This window comes from Hippoglossus hippoglossus, chromosome 12, assembly GCF_009819705.1.
Source record: "Hippoglossus hippoglossus isolate fHipHip1 chromosome 12, fHipHip1.pri, whole genome shotgun sequence".
NCBI lineage: Eukaryota > Metazoa > Chordata > Actinopteri > Pleuronectiformes > Pleuronectidae > Hippoglossus > Hippoglossus hippoglossus.
Genome location: NC_047162.1, coordinates 11,924,865 through 11,947,048, shown reverse-complemented (window position 1 = coordinate 11,947,048; position 22,184 = coordinate 11,924,865). Strand labels below are relative to the sequence as shown.

Genomic DNA, 22,184 nt, shown 5'->3' with positions numbered 1-22,184 from the left:
TGATTAAAGTTTCCTTCTTCACAATGTGATGTAATTTTGTGGACGTGAAGCATAAACAGGGCTTCCTAGAGTATAAACATGCTGCTCTGAATATCTGGAAAGCAGTCTTACTATTGGACTGGACTGGGCTGTACTTGGATGTGGATATCTCAGTGGATCCAGCTGGGGGTGGGCCCCACTTAACTGGCCTGTTTGAGGCTGCTCTGCTCTCTCTGGTTTGCTTGTTCCACCGTTGACAGAATGATTTGTTTGGTCTGAACAGGCAGTTTTCTGAACTTAACTGGGCTGCAGTTGCCTGGCTGTGTTGTCACTTTTATTTTGGTTTTGCTGCCTGATTTGGGGCCGTTCTGTGCCGTGTTGCTGAGCACCGGATGAATTCCTCCAGCTTTGACAGTACCTGCGGAGTGTAACAGAATTCCTTACTGTCGTCTCTGCTTCACTTGCATGTGGGGCTGTCCAGGTTGCTAAAGCAACCATGACAGGCATATTCATAACCCATTACACTTTTACCCTGAAGCACATCCACAAACCGAAGACTCCAATTGGTCATGATACAAACATGTTAATGCATTTTTTTAGCTTCCTATGGGACAGAAAATCGGCAGGTTTCACAGTTCAGGGTAATTTATTAAAGGAGACGCATTATGTTCATATTCAGGTTCATACCTATTAATTTTAAGTCATTATTTTAAGAGGTTTAAATTTTGTAATGTTCAGAAAACACATCACTTGGCTCATACTGTAAATTGCTGCAGCTCCTCTTTTCAGTCTCTGTTTGAAACGTTTGGTTTTAACTCCTGTCTCTTTAAGATCTAAGCCCAATCTGCTCTGATTGACCAGCTAGTCCACTCTGTTGTGATTGGTCAACCGCTTCCAGCCTATGCTCTTGCTTTACCTGACTTTGTGAGGGGCCTTGCCAGACAAACCGCTAGACGTGCATTATGTAAGGCATCATGATGTCATGTGACATCCAGATTCCCCTGAAATATTGACCAGACAACTGACAAAATGTTTCTGGAGGAATGTTTTCTGTGGAGGAGAGGAGCTCCTTTCCTGCAGGCTTTTAACTTTGCAGAACTTTGAAAAAAATGCATAAGAAAGAGCATCATCATTCTCCTTTAATCAACTGGAGGTTATATAACGCTGCGATGATACAGTGCAACATCCACAGTGCAAATTTATTTAAATTTGTGGTCATTAAGTACTTTATTTGAATCATTTATATGTTATCGTCTATCTGCTTATATATAAATTCCATATATGAGGCGGATGTTAAGCACTTCCTGATCTTTCTATCAATTACAGCTGGCTCATGATCTGGTTGAGCAGATTAACCCTGTTCTGTCCCACGAGCCACACACGACCACTGAGCTGCTGCTGGCCTTATAGTGGAGAAATATACTGGTAATGTTACTGGAGCCAATTGTGCTGATAGTGAATTCAAGTAATTCACAGACAAAGTTATTTAATTGATTTGCATCCTTGCGTGAAAATATAGAACAAAATTATGTAAAGTCATTTTATTTATGTTATGCTTTTCTTGGATCTAATATTTTATATGATCACTTCTAGTTTTAAAACACAAACTAGCCATACTTTGATTTTCTCTCTGTGTGTGTGTGTGTGTGTGTGTGTGTGTGTGTGTGTGTGTGTGTGTGTGTGTGTGTGTGTGTGTGTGTGTGTGTGTGTGTGTGTGTGTGTGTGTGTGTGTGTGTGTGTGTGTGTGTGTGTGTGTGTGTGTGTGTGTGTGTGTGAGAGATTGAGACTCCTTCCTCTGGTATCATGGTGGGAAGCTGAACAGCTGGGCGCTAAGCAGCTTTCACCATCACAGAATCTGGATGTCCCAGTCATCGTCCTACCCCCACCCTCGATCCTGCGCTCCTGTCCTAGACCCCCACCCCCCAGATAGCCCTCTCTGTTTCGCATAAAGTCGCAGAAAACCCTCAATCACTCAATTCTCTCCAACTGCAGAACATATACCCACACCACATATTCAGTGGGGGTCCAAAGTAAGACCATGTTCTCATTCTCATAAAAGAGAGCAGGAAAAGGGTCTCAGACTTTTGAGCCGACTGAATATAGATGTGTGTTAATGATGACACCCTTTAAGATGAGTAGTGACAGAAGGTTGTGATACTTCAGTAATGTGTGTAAAGAAAGACGGGACGACAGCAGGCAGACAAGCTCTTTACTATAAACTTCTAAATCACAGACTGAGCAGAGACTTTATCTCTGTCCAACAACTGTGGTTGTATTTCTCTCTCTGCCCCTCTCTCTCTCACACACACACACACACACACACACACACACACACACACACACACACACACACACACACACACACCTCTGGATAAATGTGGTCACATTTGCCTGTTGGCACTGGGCCATCTGTCACACACAGACTGAGGGATCCAGCCCTCATCCCAACAACCAAATATAGTCAACTAGAGCAGCAGAGCACGCTCGGACTGATCCCCGCTGTACCACAGCCAACCCAGGTCACACACTCACAATACTTATAGGACAATAAAACACGATGGCTACCTTTTGTTGGCGAGAAGCAGAAATACCCTCGTTAATCCGACCCACAGTAGAGAAAGTTGCTCTCTACCTGATCTGAGCTGCTATTCCAAAGCATGACGTTCTTCAGTTATTGTGCAGTAACTGTATTTTGACGTTTCTGTCTTTCTCTGTGTGTGTTCCAGAGTGCCGTCCGCTGCCTGTGGCATCCAAAACTGAACCAGATAATGGTGGGAACTGCGAATGGACTGGCCAAGGTCTACTACGATCCTTTCAAAAGCCACAGGTATGTGCTATTTAGACCTTCAGGGGAATGTTTAGTGTAATGTTCTTTATACTGATCACCAAAACCACCAACTGTCACTTGGAATCTCTTCTAACCACCAAAACAATGGATGTATTCTACTGAGCAGTACTGTCTCTGTAGCCTTAGCTGTGCCATAGAACTCTATAGAGGAATTATCTACACAGGAAGTGTTGCAGAGACAGGACATCTGCCCAACTGCACCACTAACTCACATTAAAAATGCTGTTGTGAAGTTGGCAGAGAAAAAAATATTTGACCCAAATGTTTCAAGATATTTCTCAAGTTCAACATCTGCTTCTGTTTGTCAAACTAAATACCAGGACTGGATCCTTCATTGCTCTTCCCAATCACTAACATGTCACTCAGTGCATCCCTATGCATCACTCTATTACTTATTTTTCATGCTTTTTGGACAACAATTGAGTTAATCTGCATGATTGTACAAATAATATTAGGCTGAGTTTGCCTATACCTGTTAGTGTGATGAATTTAAATTAGTATTATTATTATTTTTTGTTTTAGTCCTGTGTCACATATCCTTGTTAGTTTGTATACTATTTAGTAAAGCTCATCCTTTTTAATGTATACTATAGTATACTTAATAGAATTAATTTCAAATTCTGGGAAGAATTCAGGTTATATTGAAAATCTATCTATCCAGTCAAGGTTAGTTGTATTCTTACCAGTAGTTTAATGCCTCTTTTCTTTCTTCTTGTTTCTTCCTCCAAAGCACTGATATTATCAGTGTTAACTTCTATTAAATTACTCCAAGTCCTCACAAGTTTTTATATTTTATTTAATATTTTATCTTGTCTTTATATATCTCATGTTGAGATATTTAGTGTGTAATGACGTTGAGTCTGTATCGTCTTTGTCATGGAAGAAAGGTTGTTGAAGAACATAATTAGTTGTAGTTTTCCTTAACAAAATCAACTCTAGTTTTAGTCTCTTCAGGTGAATATAAAAAGGGCTTATCCCTAATGTCTTGTTTTCTATGTGACACCTTCAAACAGCATCTTTTGTAACCAACTGGTTCTTTTCTAGAGGGGCGAAGCTGTGTGTGGTGAAGAGCCAGCGGAAAGAGAAGCACACCGAGATCCTAACACAAGATTACATCATCACACGTAAGTTGTTGGTTGTCTGCACTTGCACGCACGCACACACACACACACACACACAATTTTATACTTACAGTACCTTCCCAGGATAACAGTTTGCCACTTAATGAACTTTGATCCTAATTCTTTGCTCTCGTCTTTTCGTGCATGGCATGGCACATCACCTTTTAATCAGTAAACAATCAGTGAAGTGTCTTCTTCAAAGCCCTGCAGCAGCTAAGTTCACCTTGAGCCACTAACCCACAGTGCTCTCCACATGCCAGCCGCCTTCCAAGTCCATGACATGACCAGCAGAGCATATTCTAGCGTGTTTCTCCAAACACGCTACCTCTTTGTGTCTTCACTCTCTTTTTCACACACAAACATGCAAACACACTACCTCACACTGGCTTTGTGAGGAGAGTGTTCAGAGCTTTCACGGGCACATTAGCTGATGGAGTGGAGTGTGGATGAGCGGATCGACAGCCGCAGGGCGACGTGCCACGCAACGGCCATGAGGTCCATGTGTTCTGCAGTCACGGCAGATCACGCTAAGGGCAGCCACCTCTCCCACCTCTGCTGCGTGATCTCCTGCTAGTCCACACACACATACACACACACTACACCCCAATCTGTCATCCTGTCATATTACCAACACACGAGGCCGCCATCTCTTCTGTGCGTGCCTCATAGTGCTTTGTCCCCACGCTGAAGTCATGAACCTACAGGAACCGGACAGCTGCCAACATGTCGTCCCTGATTGGCTGCTCAGACCCAATTCAGACACCATTTATTGTTTGGTCTGCTGCAGCCGTTTCAAACGCATCATGTGATTTCATCGCCATGCCAACAGGGTGTGAAGAAGGCAGACATTTTGACTGACACAAGCAGTGAGTGACGCACTTGATGCCCTGGCACTGGAAAATTAGAGGGGACAGGAAACAAGTGATGGCCCATTGAGAAAAGCGAGGGAATCTGTTAACAGTAACCTTTTTGCTTAATGTAGCGTGGAGGAGAAGAATTAACACTGAACAGCGACAGGGCTCCTGAATGGAAAATCACTTTATCTAGCCCTTTTTTTAAAAAAAAGTGTCTCTTTGTAACCCCCGAGGATAAGAGCTGAGCGCACACTCGCTTTACACAAACGGCCGTGCACACACACACACTCACTCTCACACACCTTTTGAGGGCAGTCATTCACACTTACTCATGCACGCGTTCACTCGCACACTCGTGGGTTTAAGTGCTGCGGGCCTTTATTGCGATAGTGTTCACAAAAGTGTGAGGAGTAATTGTCTGAATCTAAACATGCGGGACATAATGAATATGTTGGTGTGCACTATGGCAGAAAGAGTACACAAATGGAGAGACACTGCCAGAGATCAGCAGGTGTGTGTGTGTATTTTGGTGCAAACCCAAGCACCTCTTTCGTGAGGTGTAGTAGTAGGTGAGATTGGGCCGGTGAGTCTTGGCGCCTTCTGAAAACACACGCAGCTTTGCATTACTGTCATCGTCCGGGGTTGCTTACATGGGCTGCAAACACCGAACATATTTTCAGACGCCCTGCCCGCTTATTTGCGCGGCTGTGTGATTTGATCTTGCAGTTTAGTAACCTAAGCAACTTGATTATCCGTGTTTACTTTGTGCTTCTCCAGCTCATGCGTTACCCATGTTCCGAGAGGCCCGACAGCGGAGTACACGGAAACAGCTGGAGAAGGACAGACTTGACCCCAAGAAGTCGCACAAGCCCGAGCCTCCAGTGTCGGGACCAGGTAACCTATTTTTTTATTTGTTTGTTTTTACTTTGCTTTTATTGGTGCATAACATTTAAAACAATATACCATAAAAAGGAAAATATAAAGGATATCGTATCTATATCCCTAGTCGACAAGGCATGTAATGTGCAAAAACTAAATACGGTCATTTTAACATGAATAAACTAAATGGTTTCGGTTCTGTAACTGTTCTTTAAAACATATTCTAAGTCATGTTCATTGGCAGATGTAGGCATGATTCTGTTTGAGGCAAATGTACAAATCCACACTTGTTGATGTGTTCAGCATGATGCAACCCAGCTGAAGTGGAGAGCTTTCACAGCACTGCTCCCACTTGGCCCCTCTAAGATTCATTGTGGCCTGCTGTTGCCTCATATTTCTTAACTGCTGGGACATAATGATGCATTGTCGACTTTCTCTGGAACCCGTTTTCAGTGTGTATGTATTTTTACACCAATACACAAGTCCACAAATACCACCCCCATGCATATTCATGATAACAAATCAAGCTTCATTCCAATAGGCAAAAGTGCCAGACAGCGTTCCTTGATTTATTGTGTTCCAGCTGGCTTATATCTTTTCACTTTCGCTGTTTCTTTTCCCACTTAGTCCCTCAGTACTATGTACTTACAACAGTCCCATGGTTCCACAGTGCAATAAAGTGCAAGTTTTTGTTTCTCCGATTGAACAACGCTGTTTAAACTGTCTCCTTGGGCAAATAAAATGTTAAGCAGGTCCCTGTCATGAAAATAAGTTTGACCGCTTGATAGCATGCCAATGGTCTTTAGATGACAGGCTGTATTTATATTGTTTATCCTCGGTGTGAATTAACTCGCATAAGTGCAAGGTAATGCTCGGTGGTTGGCAGAATGCTTACAAGCATTGGAGAGAGGTGCCTCTTGATCCCCAAACAACCCCACGGCCCCAGTACAGCAGGAAATCCCTGCGTGTTAGAGTCTGTGAATGTACAGTATTGATATGTACATGTGTGCGTGTCCCTGTCCCAGCCTTGACCTTTTTAAGACGACCATAATAATGTCCTCTCTGGAAAGCAGGACATTTTTTACCCCCTGAGGCTCCATTAACTGTAGTAAAGTTCAGCCAGCAGCATAGACGCGCTCCAGCTACAGCAGAGCTCACTGCAGCTCTTTGTGAAACAAGAATGGAGCAAATGCACAAAATCGACCCAAAGTCATAAAAAGCTCAAAATGTGATAAACTGCTCATAATTACAAAACGGTTTATAACCGTTTTTGTGCACATCTTATTCTGGTATGAATTATTTGTATCTTTTTATATGAAAAATATAATCCAGTGTTTAATGACCTGAAATATAATATACCAGCATGCTTCAGTTTTGTATTTACAAACACTATTAATGCATTTATTGTTATCTGTCCATGTGATTACACAGTTGAATGAATCTGATGCTAAGTGATACATAGAGATTATGGTAGATTAACACGTGATGACGTCATCTGGTAGCAACGACCGGCCAATAGCAGGCTGCCATGTCAGTCCTCACTTCATTAGTAAATGTCAGGCCTTTGGGTAAATTCAATTTTTACTTTATTACATCATGTGGGTTTTAAGAGGTACAGCAGTGTGAATTTCTGACTGTCAATGTGGTCGTAACTGTAGGGGGCGCCAAAGTTGGGAATTTTAAATTGTGTTTTTCAAAATATAAAATGATTGATGTATGTAACAAGCAAGCAAACCAACTAATTCTGTAATCCAACATTCAAAAGTTGTGTTCCTATTCCATATATGTGTCTAACTCGGTGATCCTGTGTGGTGACAGGTCGTGGAGGCAGAGTCGCAGCTCACGGTGGCACGCTGTCGTCGTTCATCGTGAAGAACATCGCTTTAGACAAAACGGATGACAGTGACCCACGAGCAGCCATCCTACGTCACGCCAAGGAAGCTTCAGAGAACCCTTACTGGGTCGCCCCGGCGTACACACAGTGAGAATAACTGCTATTTTCATTTGTAAACCTTCACACCCCAAACATCAACCTCATTGTGTCTCAGTCACTCATCTTCTCTTGTTTCTTCATTAGCAGTCAGTGTAAGCTGAATACTCTGAGTTCCTCTCAGGGTATTGTGATAGTTCTTGGGTTTCTTCCTACTGGTGTGACACATGAATGTTTAAAGAGCTGAACAGTTTTACAGTAATGGGCAGCTTCAGATCACTATCGCACTCAGACAGCGACAGTATGGAAGTGTGGAACAAAGCTGCGAGCCAAATCAAACAGATTCACGTACAGTGCTGCAGGGAAACAGTCTTTTGCTAAATACTAGTGATGTAGACATCAGGTGACGTACTCCACTAGCAACTCGTTCTTTCACAGGCATTAAGGTGAATAGTCTCAAGTTGATTCTTCCGAAGAGCAGCACAGTGAAAAGCAGGTCTCTACTGGCTCTGAGTTACCGTCCAGTCCACTGCTTCATGTCACATCTGAAGCCCAAACTTTCTTCAGCCTCAATTGGCCTGAATAGTAGAAATAATTTGTCTGAGGCACTACAATTTAATTAATCGTGGTTGTTTTCTTTAATCTTCACTTCACTGCTTTGCCCTTGTGTTTGTGAATCCCTTCAGGACCCAGCCCGAGCCTTTGTTTGCAGAGGAATCGGAGGAGGATGAGGAAGCTGAGAACGAGCCAGAGTGGAAGAAACGCAAGATCTGAGAGGTTTCGACTGCACTTCATTTTATATCGGATAGTTAACAGGGTGAGCTTGTGGTTTGGTTTACTGCACCACAGCCGCAAGGTTTCAGGATCAATCCTATAAAATTTAGTTACTGTCAGAAACTGTGCATATGAGCATCAGTTAAATGACTAAATTGTACAGCGTCTGTCCTCCCTCCTGTTTTTTGATTTTAACAGTGTATGTTTGCTTCTGTTTTGAGCGTCAGCACATAAATGTGCAGGCATCTGAACTTGGCAAGCGTCATATAATCTTAAACAGGTTTATTTTCCTTTCATTTAAATTCATCAGCTTTTGGAAGAAATTGGATTTTTGTGTCTGTTTTGATTGTACGGACTTTATTTTCTATCGTTTCTATTGTCCTCACACGTCTCCAGAGTTGGCTAATGCCTCTTGAACCAGCTCCAGATTTTGTGATCTGGTTCTGTTCATGAACTATGAAGAACAGTCTCCCACAAAAGTTTGCAAAATACAAATAAATCAGTTTTACTTTGGAGTATTTTTTTAAAGGTTTACTGTTTTGTTGAACGTGATACACAGAGGTTCATCCAGGTATCTGATAGTTTGGGGTTTTCTACATACTGTATTCCACCTCGATATAAGGAAAGAAGTATTCTCTTGTTTAACAGTGATACATTTTATCCAGAGTGAAATCTGAAATGGAGTCTAGTTGCTTTCATGCCTAAGTTTTTAACATTAAAAGTAGGTGTGGCCACAACTATACATTATGTGTTTGTTGCATTATTGTTGCAAAAACATAATGATGTGGAATTTCTCTTTCTGTTCAAATGCCTCGAATGACTTGCACAGTGTCAATATGTGTCTTAACTGAGGGAGAATACCGCCCGCAACATGCAGACCTAATGAAACCAATGTTTGAGTTCTTTACACATCTCTCTGGAATGAAACCTCTACCCATAACGTGCCAGTGTTTAAAACACAGCATGAGTCACATTGTTCATGTGACTCATTGAATTTTGACTTGCGTGACGACAGGAGCTCCCTGTGACATCTGATGTTACCTTTCAATGTTAAGACGTGGAGGGTCTCAACACTCTGTCATCGAGCTGGTGTTTGTACTCTGCGACTAACAATAGGAGAAACTGTAGAATGATCCCGTGTCATTCCCCGGCCCACCAAAATTACAAGCAGACAACCGAATGTCTGTGTCCTGGCAGACGTCCGCTGGCCATAAAATCTCGATGAGGCAAAGAAATACCAGGACAAGAAATATGGGAGTGAGTGCAGTGAAAGTAGAAAGAGGGAGACTGGTCTTAATGAGGGAGAAGATCCTCTCCACCATTTAATCGCCCAGTTGGCATCAGGAGAGCTTGACCTCCACTGACACTTTAAAGATGCAGCTCAGACTTATTAAAGGCAGGGATGCAAGGAACAGAATCTCTGTTGCAAAGCCGTATTATGTGTGCTTTTACTTTTTGCAGATTTAAAAAAAAAAAACTTCACTTCAGTATATTTCTAACTTAAATATTTAACTTAATTTTATTTAAATTCTGTTTCGTTAGAGTAAAAACAAGCAACACACGATGACGTTATGATTAAACGTTGGAGAACACAACCTATGAAAATGAAATCAGCAGCTGCGTCAGAGAACAAGCTCCTGATTTGATGATGCACCGCGCGGTGACCACGCCCCAAATCAAACACACCTGCCGTGTTGCGTAACACACAGGTGCATGCTGGGACTGACAAAACGCTGAGACCCTCACGCTGTGTCCTTCAGCAGGACGTAGTGGAGACTTGAGGACATATTGACGTTCAGACGGGTGTGAGCAGCTAATGACTTCAACTCACTGTACAGAGGAGAGCGTCATTAACTTCTGCGTTGCTTAGCGATGTAGTGTTCTGCCTTATACATAAAGGTATGTGGACACACTGTGCTGTCCATGGACTCTCACTTAAATATATTATATGCACAGGCTACAAAGTGCATGACTTGAATTTATTGGTTGCTTTTGGTGCAGTTCTAACCTGGAACTACTTATCTGCATTGTAACAGTAATGTACATCCACCTGGTAGCCTTATATCACTATTATCACTATATAACAAGTTTAAACCCCCCCACTATAAAGATGTAAACAATTAATTTGACTTCTGCTTAAGTAAAGATTTCATTTCAGTAACAGTATTTTAACTTGTGCAGTTTTCCAGTTCTACCTCCCAGTTTAACCGAATTACTACACAAGATTTTCTCACATCCTAAAACAAATGGGCTCCGTGGTTTTCAGCACTTAACACCTTTTCTTTAAGTCGTTAAAATGAGGATGAAAACAAGTCTTCAGAATTGAAACAACTTGTTCTCAGTGATGCAAGAAAACGTTAAGACATGTTGAAATACTGCATTATTCTAATTGTCAGTACTTTGAGGCCTAAAGATTTGCAAATGGACATATGGACTTTTTTTCTATGACAAGAATAGAAATGGACTTTCCCCTATATAGCTCTTGTAGAGCCTCATCTATACATCGCATACACACCTTGAGCCCCTGCTCACTGACTCACTGTCTGCACCTCTGCTGCCGTTTTCTCATCAGCATTTACATATCTTTCTCGCACAGTGGAAACATTCGCGAGCGCTTTGATTTACAGCTCAGTGGCGCTTTCCCGCTCGCTTTTGTTTACTGTACGACCCTGGGCTGGCGTTCAGGAATGCAGAACAGGAGGGGACGGCCGCAGCGTACAGGCCATCGCTCAAACCATCCTCCATTTAACCCACATTTTCACCCCCAATTTTGCACAATGCTCGTGTAAACACGTCCCGGGCAAAATTAGCCCCATCTGGCACCGGAGCCAGTGTTGTGCATGGCAGGATACCAGGAGACACAGTCATTTAATAGAAACAAGTTTAATTCTGTAAAAAGTTATAAAATGAATATTGTACAAAAATAAAGTTTGCCGAGAGCTTTGGTTCTGTAACACAAAACAAGTGAGACGACATGACAGGTTTCTTTCTTTTCTTTTCCCCACAGAGGTGTTAAAACACATTAAGGAGCGAACACAGAGGAAATCCCTTCTTCTTATATTAACACTGAGGATTCCTTCGCATCTTCATCTTTTTTTGCTTGTTAACCCTTGCGTGAAAACGAAAAGGACTAATCGCAGAGGAGCAGTTGAGCGAAAACAAAGTGGTGACGATGAGAGGACGGCTGGTCACAGTTTACACACTTTAACGTATGGTACGTCGAGGAGTGGCGAGGTGCTCCGAGGCTTCTGGGAAATCTCCTAACTGCACATTCTCATCTGGAAAGGCTTACGCACAAATCAGTTGTTAAAGGGGAAGATGATCCAATTGATGAGGTATGCTGCGATAAAAGCTGGAGTGTTTTTTTTCTCCCTCTATGTAGTATTTGGCCTAAATTCAGCCTGATGCAGTGGATTTGTTCTGTTTGCAGGGGGATTACACAGTAAAGCTGGCTTGCTTGCTGCTGGGTGGGCACAGATACCTTGGTCCCTAATCCGTGCTAACATCAAGACCTACCCGAGGGCTCTCTTTGTTCCACTTAAAACCACGGGTCTCGATGGGCACAGCAACATGCTTTTAAAGAGCCTCCTGTTTTCCTGGATGTGTATTTCTGCTCGAGTTTGGGCATAAACTCGACTCGAGTTCTGTGGAAAGAAACTGAGCCGACCCATTGTCTTCATATTCTCCTGTGGAAACGTCTGCTCTTCAGATATTTACATCAGTTTACAGTAGCTAGATCGTCCTTAAACTGCTGTCACCAAAAATGCCTCTGCCGACGGGGATATTTGGTTAAGACTCAAATGAGAGGATCGCTTTCAAATCCCCTTTTCAGGGAGTAAGACCTGTCTGTCAGAGCCGAGACAGAAACACAGGCCGCCCCGTGAACTTTAAAGCCTATCGGGACGGCAACCGCTGCAAAGCCTTTGCTGAGACTTGGTGCGAGGCCAGAGTGAGGTTTCGGGTAACGGACACTGATGGGCAGCTATTCTAGCAGCTTCTGTACTCCGTGACTCAAAGGATAGTTCCTGAAAGGCACCTGCAGATCCTCAGAGAGACGACTGGTGTGACATTGGATCTATCCTGGATTATTTCATTCGGATGACTTTGCAAATAAACAGCAGCCTCCTTGTAAACATACAGTAAAACGATGTGGATGATGAGAGAGTCCCCCGACTACACGTGTGGGTGAAAATGAGGTGAATTGTCTCTAAATAAAATTAAAAAAACTACCCTGCCGTCCCTAAGAACACTCCACAACAACAGATCACTTCAATCTACATCTTCTATTGGTCCCTTCCTCCGTCTCTTTCTACACTCCTTTAACTTTTCCTATTTTAGACTAATTCTATTTTCTGGACTCACGAATTGAGAAACCCTGGAATCTAAGTGAAGCCAAGAAGCCTTTTTAGGATTGTGTGTGTTTAGCAGTTATGGAGTAAGATAGTTGTCATGAGAAATTGCTCCACTTTGGCACCGTCCAGGACAAACAAAGCGTTTAAATAAATAGGAAAACTGACATTTTCTTTCATAAAATGGTTTGAAATAAATAACAATAAGTTAATTCCATCTTAATAAATATACCTCTTACACACACGTGTATATATATATATTTATATATATATGACTGGATTTTATCTGAATGCGTTGCACCAAAAAGTCTTTGCTGAAACCCGGTGCGGTATTTCTCTTATCACTTGGCTGTGAATGTAAATGTCGATAGCCAGACTGAGCAGTGGAGGTAAATCTGACTGCAGCTGACCAGCAAATATTTGACTCCTCAAATCTCTGCGTCCGTCCGCAGTCTTTGGAGGAGGTGAAGGAAAACTTTCACTGTAAAATGAATTCTTCAGGAAAACGAGCCAAAGAAAGTCATTCGATTTTCTCCCGTCTTTAGTGTAACAGTACTGATTCTTCTGCGTTCTTCTGGTGAACAGCTGATTCATGTCTGCTTGTGTCTGAACAGTCACACACTGCTCAGGGCATCTGGACGACTGAGTGTGAAGAGACGATTCCCTTCCTCTTCCATCCCTCTCTTTGTAAAGGTGATCCTTGGTTCACTGACGCTAAGTGTCTGTCATTGTCGGTGAGGCCTCCTCAGACACAGCCACACTTCCTTGCAGAGTGCTTCTTCAGTGTGTGATACACAACGTTGTCGTCCAGGAAAGACAAGTCGTCATCGAACGAGATCGGTCGACAGCAGGTGCGGGAGGGCGTGTCCTTGTCCAGCTTCTTGTTGTGCGTGAGGTTGTTCAGGATCTTGTCGTAGTTGGTCTCGGCCTCGACGCAGGGGCCGCTGCAGTAGCGGAAGATCAGCTCCTCCTTAGTCTGGTAGCCCAGCCCCAAGTCCGTCACATTGAGATGGACCTCCTTCAGCAAGCAGCCTCGGGTCTGCACCGATATCCTCTCCCGTCCCCTCTCGCCTCGGCCCCCTTTGCCACCTCGGCTGCCCCCTCGCCCCCGGCCCCGCCTCCTGTCGCCGTGTCCTCTCCCCTCGCCCCTCGTGCCGCCCGTGTTTGCTGCTCCCCTCTGTCTCTGCTCCTTCCGGCCCCTGGAGCCGCCACTGGGATCCGACGATCTCCGGAGTCGGCCGATGGTAGCCTCGATAAAATCCATTACGTCGTCAAACTTCTCTGGATAGAGACCCGCGATGTCATCTGGAAGATACAGAAGATACAATAATTTTGTATTACATTTTAGTAAAGTTGGACATATACACAATATACAAAAACATTTTTTTTCTCTAGTGTCTTTGTTTTGTCTTTTGTATTATTGCAGAATGGCATCATGTACTCAGTCATTCATTCAAAATTTAAATATCAGTTTAAATATATGAAATAATAGAAGTATTCACTTAATGGAATAGCTTTTTTTAAAGGAAATTTGATTATTTGCTTCATGGCAGAGAATTCGCTGAGAAGGTTTACACCATTCATCTGTGCCAACAGCCCATTAGCTTAGCTTAGCACAAAGACTGTAATCAAAGGTAAATGACTAGCCTGGCTCAAAGTACAGTTGAAAAACCATCTGCCTACCAACAACTCTAAAGATAACTGATTATGTCTCATTTGTTTAATCCGTACAAAAACCCAAGTGAAAAAAATCACAGCTGCTCATTCTTATGTTGAATGGAAACATAAGACACAACTATTGATCTTTGCATAATAATTCTTTGCCAGAAAGTGAATTTGCGCATTTCCCAAAAAGTACAAAGGCAGATGTGTGCATTGCATGTAGAACTACAAAAACGCAGTAAAGAATACTGTACGTTGTTGTTGACTCAACATACTCGTGGTCAGCCAGCATGTGGACGGTAAAGTGTCCAAACACATGCATGGACACATATACAGATAATGTCTATAAATACTCAGAAATGTGCAGATCAGCAACCGTGCACGATGATTTATAGATAAGTCTCGAGCGGAGGAATGCACAAAGAGTCCAGGGTAGTTCTAGTAAAGGTGCACGTGCCCTGATTTAACTCCTCTCTCTCCTCTGAGACAACTCTGGGGAGGATGATAAGGAGGGTGAAGGTCAGAGGGTGTTGTCAGTTCAATTTTCAGATTTGCCATAAGCCAGAAAGAAAGGAAATATATGCGTGTGAAATAACTACTTCATCAGGTTTCTGTTTCAGTCTATTAAAGCAGTTTCACACATAGCGGTTGCCTGTATTGATAAAGTACACACAGGCCAATTAAACCACCAAGAGAGATGCAGTGTGACATCGTACTTCAAGTCATTTCAATCTATGACGGATGCACATTTAGAAAGCGGAGACTTCAAAGTCTGAATAAAAAAAGGAATCACGTGCTTTGAGTCGTTTAGACGGAGCAGATTGTAGCCTGCCTGAAACTCAAAACATGCAGCGGCACAGCTCTGCACCATCTGCTCCGAGCAGGACTGACAGAAAGCCTTGGACCCTCCTTTGTTACATGTTGATTCCATTAAGGAGATACGTCGCTCCGACTCCGACGCCCGCAGGTCTGGCAACGATAAACTATGTATGAAGCTCATGAAGACGTATTGTTCTGAGATTAAGTCAATTACCCGGAGTCTAATTACATTAGCGTTGTGCGTGCACGTGTGTGTGAGTGAGTCAGTATACGGTTGTGCGTCGTCGTGCCGTATGTGTGTCAGTAGGGTGTGATGTCTGGCAGGTGGCGTTGTGGTCGACGCCGGCCCCTTTGTTGCAGTGTCACCTATCTCTTCTCTCTTACCTGTTCTGTTCTGGCCGAGCGCCGGCCTATTGTGTGTCACCTGACAGGCCGGGTGGCTACAGTGTACACCTGCTGACAGGCCGGACTGGTGGCAGCAGACAGAGGGAACTCGTGATGCAACTTGTGCATAGTAAATACTTGTTTTTTAAATTACAAAACATGTTCCTTGGCTATTTGTGCAACTGTTGTCGTAGATTTTGTGTGAAGTCGTAACCGCTTTCTGACTTTACACGCAAAAACTAAAGACCCCGTCCCCACTTGGAGCCACAGTGTTGTTTACACTATTAGTGCATAGTTAATGGTCTTGGGTTACACAGCAGATCAGTGATGTCACCGCGGCTCCAAACAGAAGATGAGGTGGCGGGACAAACATTCGTCTAAATGTTCCATTCCTTATCTAGTTCTTGGCAGCATTTACATCTGCGTGAAGATGATACAACGCCGCGCTGATCCAAACAAAATAAATTCCTGCCCACTGTCGCTGTTGAAATGAACATAAACACAGAACTCTCTCTCGATGTGTGAAACTCCCCCGGTGTTGTCCAGCCACTGCCCTGAAAGTCCCTGCGACCTGCTTCGCTTCCAAACACGCCATGATTCCTGACTTTCTGACAGACGGGTAAACATCGGGGGGGGGGGGGTCTCTCCAGTCGCAGAGGTGAGCGTAAACACAGGGAGAAGGGAAAACACTTGGAGCTGGTCCTACTTTAATTCATTGTCGCTGGCTTGTTTTGACACCACTCTATGTAAACCACAGCAGCAATAAAACACAAATTAAGATCTTCCTACTGATAACCTGCCCGACTGAGAGCGTTATCAATGAGGGACTCTCCACTGGTGGCTAACCCCAGGTGCATATCACTTTACACGCTGTTTCTCAAGTGTAATTAGTCCAGGAAGGGCCAAATTACTTGTCCCGCAAAGCAACTGTGTTACAGTCGGAGCTGCCCTGGTTTAAAATATACGTGGTGTCAAGAATCAACACATAGCTGTGAATGACAATAAGACAAAACAAATGTGAGATTTCCCTTCTCCCCTGACGTTTGAATGGTTCGGTGCATGTTTTTCGCACAAGCCAATTACCAACCATTCAAGTGCCTCTCACAGGGACATCACACCACAAAAGATAGCTGTCAAAACACAACCGTGGAGCCTTACATTGATTCTCCATGGAGATCTCCTGCAGGTTGTGGTCTTCACGCTGGAACGCTGGCTCTTCGTCCTCCACAGACAGGGACGTGGAATCACTGTAGCTGCTGGGGAAGTAAGTCCTCTTGGCGGGCTGAGTGTTTTGGTAGAGAGGCCGTGTAGCAGCAGAGCTCAGGAGCAACAAACACGTGGCCAAAACATCCCATAACTTCATCTTAGACTCAGTTCCTGTGAAGAAAGCTGTGAAAAATAAATCAGAGGGGATGTTTTATTGGAAACAAAGTGATAAAACTAACTGGTTAGAAACAAACTAAACATTAGAACCAAAAAAATTCCTAGCGTGCTCTGGGTGCAGGCCAACTTTTGTTTGTAATGAAGTCATCAAAGTGATGTGGCCAGAGCGCCACTGACTCATTCTATATTAATAACTATGTGCCATCATGTCAAGAGACTTTGATCCACACTTTGTTCTGTAGTGTTGCTGTAAACATGAATATCAGTGTGAACCTACTATAAAGAATGAATCAAAAAATTACTTTAATGTGCATTGTGAAGTCAAGATATCCTCAAAATATAGAAGCAGAAAATGGAGAGAATGATAAAACTAATGCGTAAAACTGCGTAAAAGTGCCGCATTTTCCTGAAAAATTACAAAGATTTATGATTAATCAGCAGCTCGCTATGTACTTGATTGTTTATTTATTTATTTGTCAGACTGTGGGATTATAAGATGATACATTCCTGCTGCTGTGATATCAGGAGGGTGCGCCTCTAACACACACACATACATACACACACACACGAAATGCGTTGGTTAAAGCACGCACCAAAAAGATTGGCACCGATAGCCTAAATAATGGTGCGAGTTGGCCAGATGGCGATCCCCAAAGCTTACGTGACTCCGTCTAATGGCATGTTGAGTCTGCAGTAAACCTAAACAGCCATGCATGGATAAATACTGGGCTTTAACATGCAACGCAAAAAGTCCCAGCAACTGACATACACAAGCACAAGTTGCATTTTCCGTGTCGGTTTGTTATTTCAGCGAGAACCACTGGAAGTGAAGCGCCTTTTTTTTTTTTTGTACTTTACGCACAAGATAATCGAAGGATATGAAAAATGTGAAATTGTGCAAACATTAAGGCTTCGCTTACTTTAAATACGGCCCATGCAGCCCTGGAACTCGCTCGGCTGTTGGCGTTAAAATCCAAACAGTAAACGCGACTCATTGAGTGTCCCGAGCTGATTCAGCTGCAATGAATCGTTTCAGCGGCCGCAATCCAAAACTAAAAGTTCCTCGAAACGTGTTGAAATTCAGTCTGTGTCCGGGAATAGGGAAAGGGAAATAAAGCTGAGACGGTGCGCCAGGTGTGGGTTGCGTGTACTCCGATCCAGCGCACCGACCGAACCATGCGTCTGTCCACACGTTCGGAGTCCAAAGGTAGGTGTTGAAGAGCGCCCACCGAGTGCCACTGCGCCTCGCTGGCTCCAGTTGCAGTCGCTGATTAATTGGATGCTACGTTTCCACGTTGGAAATCCGAGAGAGATCCACCATCTCCCAGTGAAAGGAGTCCAATGAAGACATCAGCGTCTCCAGGCGCATGAGCGAGGCGCAAAAAGGTGTCCGCTTTCCCAGAGGGAAACAAACTCTTCTCTGCAAGCAGCAGCAGCAGCAGCGTGGATATATCCAGGAGTGCGTTAGAAACTCATAATCGCCAACAGTTTGCGGTATCTCGACAGGGTTCACAGCACAGATGGGGGTGTTTATTCTCCATTTTTCTCTCCAGGTCAGGTAGTGTCTATGCAGCTCGAAGGGTTTCCACACGCGTCCTCCTCCTCATGCTGGACTGAAGCGGGACAGATGTCTGCGCATAACAACGCACCGCGCGCAGAGGGCGGTTTGGAGAGATTTATAGTTGTGCGCTCTGACGTTCGGGGGCAGTTGGTGTCCGCCCCTCTTTTATAGATTCCCCCTGCAAGAGCAAACAGTGAATAACAAGAGGTCCGCATGTCTGTCCCGAACCACCCCTGGAGCCCCCGTTTGGAGGAGCGCGGTTTTCAGATGTCTTGGGGATTATGTCACACATCCTGATGTCCTCGGGTTAGATTTCAGTATGCGGAATGCGATTTGGAGATGTTCTGTTGCGATGCGTGTTTCCAACCCGATCCGCGCGCTCTGTGCACACCGGTGTCAGGTTCCGTCTGATGGCTGCACACATCTCAGATACGAGAGTCCCACTTCACCTGCTATTTACCACAACGTGTTCAAACCCCGGGCGAGGAGGCTCCCGGAGGACACCGTGGTTTGTTGTAATAACCCCGTTTGCAATGCGCTCCACTCCAAACGCATTAAAAGCTCACGCGCAACTTGGATCGAGAGCTCGTTCAATGCGCAGGTTCTTGTCAAGGTGGGCCCGAGGCGACACCTGCACGCGCGAGCACACACACACACACACACACACACACACACACACACACACACACACACGCACGCACGCACGCAGCAGCTAAAGCCTCTCCATCACCCCTCATGATTCACAAAGCTTTCATCTTCCGCACAACTGAATTCCACACGTCACCCAGTCCTTTAACTATTAAAGTCATTTTTTGTGCTCGGTGCCAGAAGAGAGCTCGGGCTCCTTCCAACAAACTTTTCCAAGAAAGAGCTCTGGTTTTAATTTAACACGAGAAAATGCTGCTAGATGGCTGTTGGATAAAAGGATGGAAATCCCAGCACTGACACTTTAAATCCACGCGGACTTATCTGTTATCCTCTGCTATTAAGGCTCCTTAGTTGTTTTCTTTTGGGCCTAAACGTCTTGTCAATACACGTCTTTTCTTTCATGCATTTTCTACACGCCCTGCCCCATTCTTAAAGAATGTGCACGGTCCTGAGCCAAGTCCTTATTGTATGGATTCCTCTTTGTCATGTCCTCACATGCGTTTTCATTGTATCGACTGACAATCATCAATGTTTCATTTTGTCGTGATGCAACCACCTGAATCCGTCTCCTGTCTGTTGGAAACTTGATGGAAACTTAGTCCTGACTCACACTGTCTCTTCATTACTTCCACAGGGTGACACAGATTTGACCTTGAGTGTTTGACAGTACAGTCTCAGTAAAGCTGAAACTGCCTCCTGCCATTATCCCAGTGTTAAAGGAGCATATACTCCCTGTATAATGGGACCAAATAACCAATGTGTTGAGCCAGAAATGCTCTAATGATTACAATCTTGGAGACCATTGGCTAAGATCTGATGACAAATTAATCTCTGGTTGCAATGGCTGTTATTTTGGGGCATGTTGACAGCGCATATCTGGGACAAGACCCCGTCCTCAGTTCCCCGTTTGCACTCTAATTTCTTGGAGTGCAAATTTCTTTTATCACACAGGTCAAACGTTTCTCCACACAAAACAAAAGCGATACTTTTTGTAGGTGTTTTAGGTCCAGGCAACATTTTCGCTAATCTGTATTTATAGCTATCTGCATATGAATGCATTTTAAAGCCGATAGCCGATGCATTTCGGTCAATATGGTCCGCCTCTTTTCCTCTCGCTAACCGAAGCCTGCTCAGACGTGATTGGTCAAACTAGAAACATCAACCAGAAGACATCCGGCCCCAAAAATCTTGTCCCTCTGCAACAGATTCTGCATTTTCACATTTAGAGTCTGTTTCCACCTTATATGTTTATCTCTTCTTCCTCCCTTGATAATTTCCACATGAAAAGCTCTTAACATAATATGAAGAAAGCATTGACGACAAGCTTTTACTTGTGATATTAAGATATGACTTAAATGATCTTTCTCTTTCGCTGTACCTCCTTAATCTCTTACTCCGAAAAATTAATTCTGTCTCTCTGTGATGTTTCGCCCACCAGCGCATGCTGGGATAGCCTCCAGTGTCCCATTAGCTCGGGCAAGAATAAACTGGTCAAGAGAATTAGCGGAAAGGAAATCGCTGCTTATGTAAACAGGCTCAAAGCATGAATGTAATGTGAACGGGCATATGGCCGATTATATTCAAAGACTGCTGTTTTAAAGGCAGCAGCCCTGTGGTTCTTCAAGGTTGTTCTAAGTTCACTGGGAGATGAGGAGGTTATATTCTGTGGATTTTGTGTGTTCAATATTGTATGACTAGTGTCAAATGTACTTTCATTTACAATCACGTATTATCTACCTACACGAAATGAATTGGTAAAGAACACAATGCCAGGTCATGTTCTTTCCTTTGTAAGTGTTTCATATTTCAAACCATTAAGAAATAAGTACTATACTGTATATTTATCAAACATGTGAAAAGCTGTAATCTCTCTAATAAGGTGATGATAATACAGCAATTATTGACAGATTAAAATTGCAAATGTTTGAAAATCACACTATATGTAAATATTTATACGTATGTATTTTAATATTGGCTTTGGCCCCCTCCCGCCACCCTCAAAGGAAGAGCATGATGTGGAGGATATATTGTAATTATGCTGCATTTGCTGTGTTAATTTGACTGATCTCTTGTTTTTGTAAAGGAAAATCACAGAGTTAGTATTTTCAGTCTTTGCCCCAATTTGTTTGTTTTTCTGCAGGATTACGCAAAACCTCCTGCAAGGATTTCAAAATAAATTGGTGTAAGACAAGAAATAAACCATCAGTTGTTGGAGCTGATCTGCACAAAGACAGATCCAGGAATTTTTTTTTCTCACTTTCTTTAACACTTCCAGGGTGTTTTTTTTGGGGGGGGGATATTCACCAATTTCTTAGAGAATAATTCATGGATCTTGATGAAAACAATCAGGCAATTTTAGGGAACTAATACCTATCAGTGAGTGGAATTTAATGGGACATTTTAATTAAAATACAAATTTCAATTTTAGTTTTAAAAATGCTTGAAATGAATTGGCTTTTACTCGTCTTCTACTGTAACAGACTGAACATTTTGAGCTGTGTCATCACCTGTAGCTCAGGGGAATATTACACTATCTCACTTATAGACCTATAGACATAATGGGCAGAACATCTCATAATTAAAACAATCCTTACTTACCGGCAGCCATAAGTAATACCTCGGCCACATCTCTGTAATAGTAGATGCATCTCCTCATTCCCCATAGCGGTTTCTTACTTATGACAATTTACTTGGCACCATAAAATGTATTAGATGTCTGGTTAACTGTGGGACGTTTCACATAGGAGATATTTTTATGTCAGTGCATATGACACGGCACGTCAGGCTAGTTTAGGACACAGCCTGCTCAGAGCCATGTCAGACAGAGGCCATATTGTTTATGGATATCTCCAGCAGACTCACCACAGGATTCCTCTGTGACCCTCCTCTGTCTCATGCAGCCGGAGTTGTGAAGATAATGGTCACTGAAAATAGAACAATCTCAGAGAGCTCCTTTATGTGCGAGCGCTGCTCAGGCCGCAGGGTGTCACAGG

At 43.4% G+C, this 22,184-nt stretch overlaps 2 protein-coding genes across 4 annotated transcripts in view; one reads left to right on the top strand and one right to left on the bottom strand.

Annotated features, from left to right (window-relative positions):
* Positions 1 to 9,132, top strand: part of LOC117772010 (WD repeat-containing protein 70) — a 35,355-nt gene extending 26,223 nt beyond the window's left edge. For all 3 annotated transcript variants that reach the window (XM_034602924.1, XM_034602923.1, XM_034602922.1), the window contains exons 14-18: positions 2,706 to 2,806; positions 3,872 to 3,951; positions 5,580 to 5,696; positions 7,500 to 7,662; positions 8,298 to 9,132. In XM_034602924.1, the coding sequence (XP_034458815.1) occupies positions 2,706 to 2,806; positions 3,872 to 3,951; positions 5,580 to 5,696; positions 7,500 to 7,662; positions 8,298 to 8,385 (549 nt within the window). In that variant the 3' untranslated portion in view covers positions 8,386 to 9,132. The remainder of the gene's footprint in view (positions 1 to 2,705; positions 2,807 to 3,871; positions 3,952 to 5,579; positions 5,697 to 7,499; positions 7,663 to 8,297) is intronic.
* Positions 9,133 to 11,252: 2,120 nt separating this feature from the next.
* Positions 11,253 to 18,400, bottom strand: gdnfa (glial cell derived neurotrophic factor a). The gene is made up of 3 exons (XM_034603041.1): positions 17,903 to 18,400; positions 16,758 to 16,988; positions 11,253 to 14,039 (listed from the first exon to the last, which is right to left on the bottom strand). Exons 2-3 carry the CDS (start codon positions 16,960 to 16,962, stop codon positions 13,480 to 13,482), a joined length of 765 nt encoding a protein of 254 aa, XP_034458932.1. The 5' UTR covers positions 16,963 to 16,988; positions 17,903 to 18,400; the 3' UTR covers positions 11,253 to 13,479.
* Between the last annotated feature and the right edge of the window lie 3,784 nt (positions 18,401 to 22,184).